This window comes from Atta colombica, unplaced genomic scaffold, assembly GCF_001594045.1.
Source record: "Atta colombica isolate Treedump-2 unplaced genomic scaffold, Acol1.0 scaffold140, whole genome shotgun sequence".
NCBI classification, from domain to species: Eukaryota; Metazoa; Arthropoda; class Insecta; order Hymenoptera; family Formicidae; genus Atta; species Atta colombica.
This window is the reverse complement of record NW_017259229.1, coordinates 47,522-49,328: the sequence shown is the minus strand read 5'-3', so window position 1 is coordinate 49,328 and position 1,807 is coordinate 47,522. Positions and strand designations below refer to the sequence as shown.

The 1,807-nt window shown below is 26.6% G+C and overlaps 1 protein-coding gene across 1 annotated transcript in view; it reads right to left on the bottom strand.

Annotated features, from left to right (window-relative positions):
- The window catches only part of LOC108684795, a 15,770-nt gene that overhangs the window by 3,160 nt on the left and 10,803 nt on the right, over window positions 1-1,807 (bottom strand). Inside the window, 2 exon segments of the mRNA XM_018189280.1 lie at window positions 52-193; window positions 1,166-1,460. Of these exon segments, the coding sequence (XP_018044769.1) occupies window positions 52-193; window positions 1,166-1,460 (437 nt within the window).

Genomic DNA, 1,807 nt, shown 5'->3' with positions numbered 1-1,807 from the left:
TTTTTTTATATTGTATATATATATATTATACTATTAGTGTAATGTACTTGCCTGTACACATTTCCCAAAGTAATAGCATCAAGCAGTAAACATCCATTTTTTTATTGGGTTGTAGTCTGTAGCATATCGCCGGTGCTTGCCACTTAAAATTTTCTAATCGTAAATATTTTTCGAAATCACGTTCTATATAAGTCTAAAAATAAAAGAAATAATAGCAGATATGTTATTATAGGAAAAAACAATATTAAAAAATATTAAAAATATATTTTAATATTTCATATTGAGTTATACATCTTATATTCTTTGTGTAAATAAAGAAATCTCCAATTAAAAAATTGCGACATAAATTTGCAAGATTTTTGGGATAAGATAAAAAAAACTGTGATTAATACTTAGATTTTTATATTCAAACTTTATAATGCAATTAATTATATAAATATAGTTCAACATTTTTTTTTTATTCTTATTTGTTTTCGCGATAAGATTTTTTCGACGTGATTCTATGTTAAATATAGTCCTTATTGCTGAAAATAATCTATCATATTTAATTGCGATTATAAGTTCCGCGTTCCAGACAGCGCATGCGATTAGCATCGACATGGTACAGCGAATTTATTCAGAAACGAACATTTTGTTGAAAACAATGCCAGTCGTTTCCGTTGGTGAAACGCTCATGGGTGTGTCATGGAATCGCGGATATGACGTGATCCGTTTCATTACAGTCTATTCTGTCTGTGAATTTTTTAAATCTATTAACAAATGATTTTAAACACGTAAAAATGTATTTGTCGCGTGCTTAAGTTGATAGATGTGAATAAAAAAATATGCATCTATTGCTTCATTAAGAAATAATAAAGTCACTTAGGATATGTTAACATCATTTAAATAATACATATAATACATATACGCGAAAGTATAGAAGTACATAAATGTATATACGACAATTTATTACGTATATTTGTAACAAAATATCTTATAAATTTATATAAATTCTATATTTTAGCAAATTATTTAAATTAGATCATTTATAAAAGATATGTGTACAGATTCCTACTTTAAAATAATTTATATTTAATATGATTTACGTTTACATGAAATATTTTGAAACTATATATTAATATTTTGAGAATACAGTAAGACATAAAAAAGCTCAAATTCCACATACTTTTTCCATTTCTCTAGCCAGTTCCCATCCGCCAAGTTTGACAGTCGTATCGGTTGCAAAATAAACGCAGTGTGAGCTAATCGCTGTGTGTATGTATCCTCGCATATGACAGTATTTTAATGCGTCCGCCAATTTTATACCGATTTGCATGATTCCTTGTACGTTTATTCGTTCGCCTTGCTCGTGCATGTAATTGTACAATGAGCAGTCGATGGATTCGAAGATTGAGACGAGACCATGCTCGTTTGTATATGTTGTAGCCATCAACAATAATATATTAGGATGCCGAATTTCACTAATAATTTTAAAATTATTATGTTATATAAGATCCACAGGATGTCTTGATTATGCTATTTTTAAAATAAAAATAGCTTCAGATATTTATCTGAATATAAATCTTAATATACATATACGATATTTATAATAAATTGAAGAATTACATATAACAATAGCAATTTTCGGAGAAAAACATATCTAAAAAATCTAAGAGTATCAAAATTATATAAAGAGCAAATATAAAGAGCAAAATGTACAGGAATGTAATCAGAAAAAATTTTATTATAAAAATTAAAACTAAAATAAAAGATGGAAAGGGAAATATTAATCATATATACGTGTACATATATATATATATACGAGCAT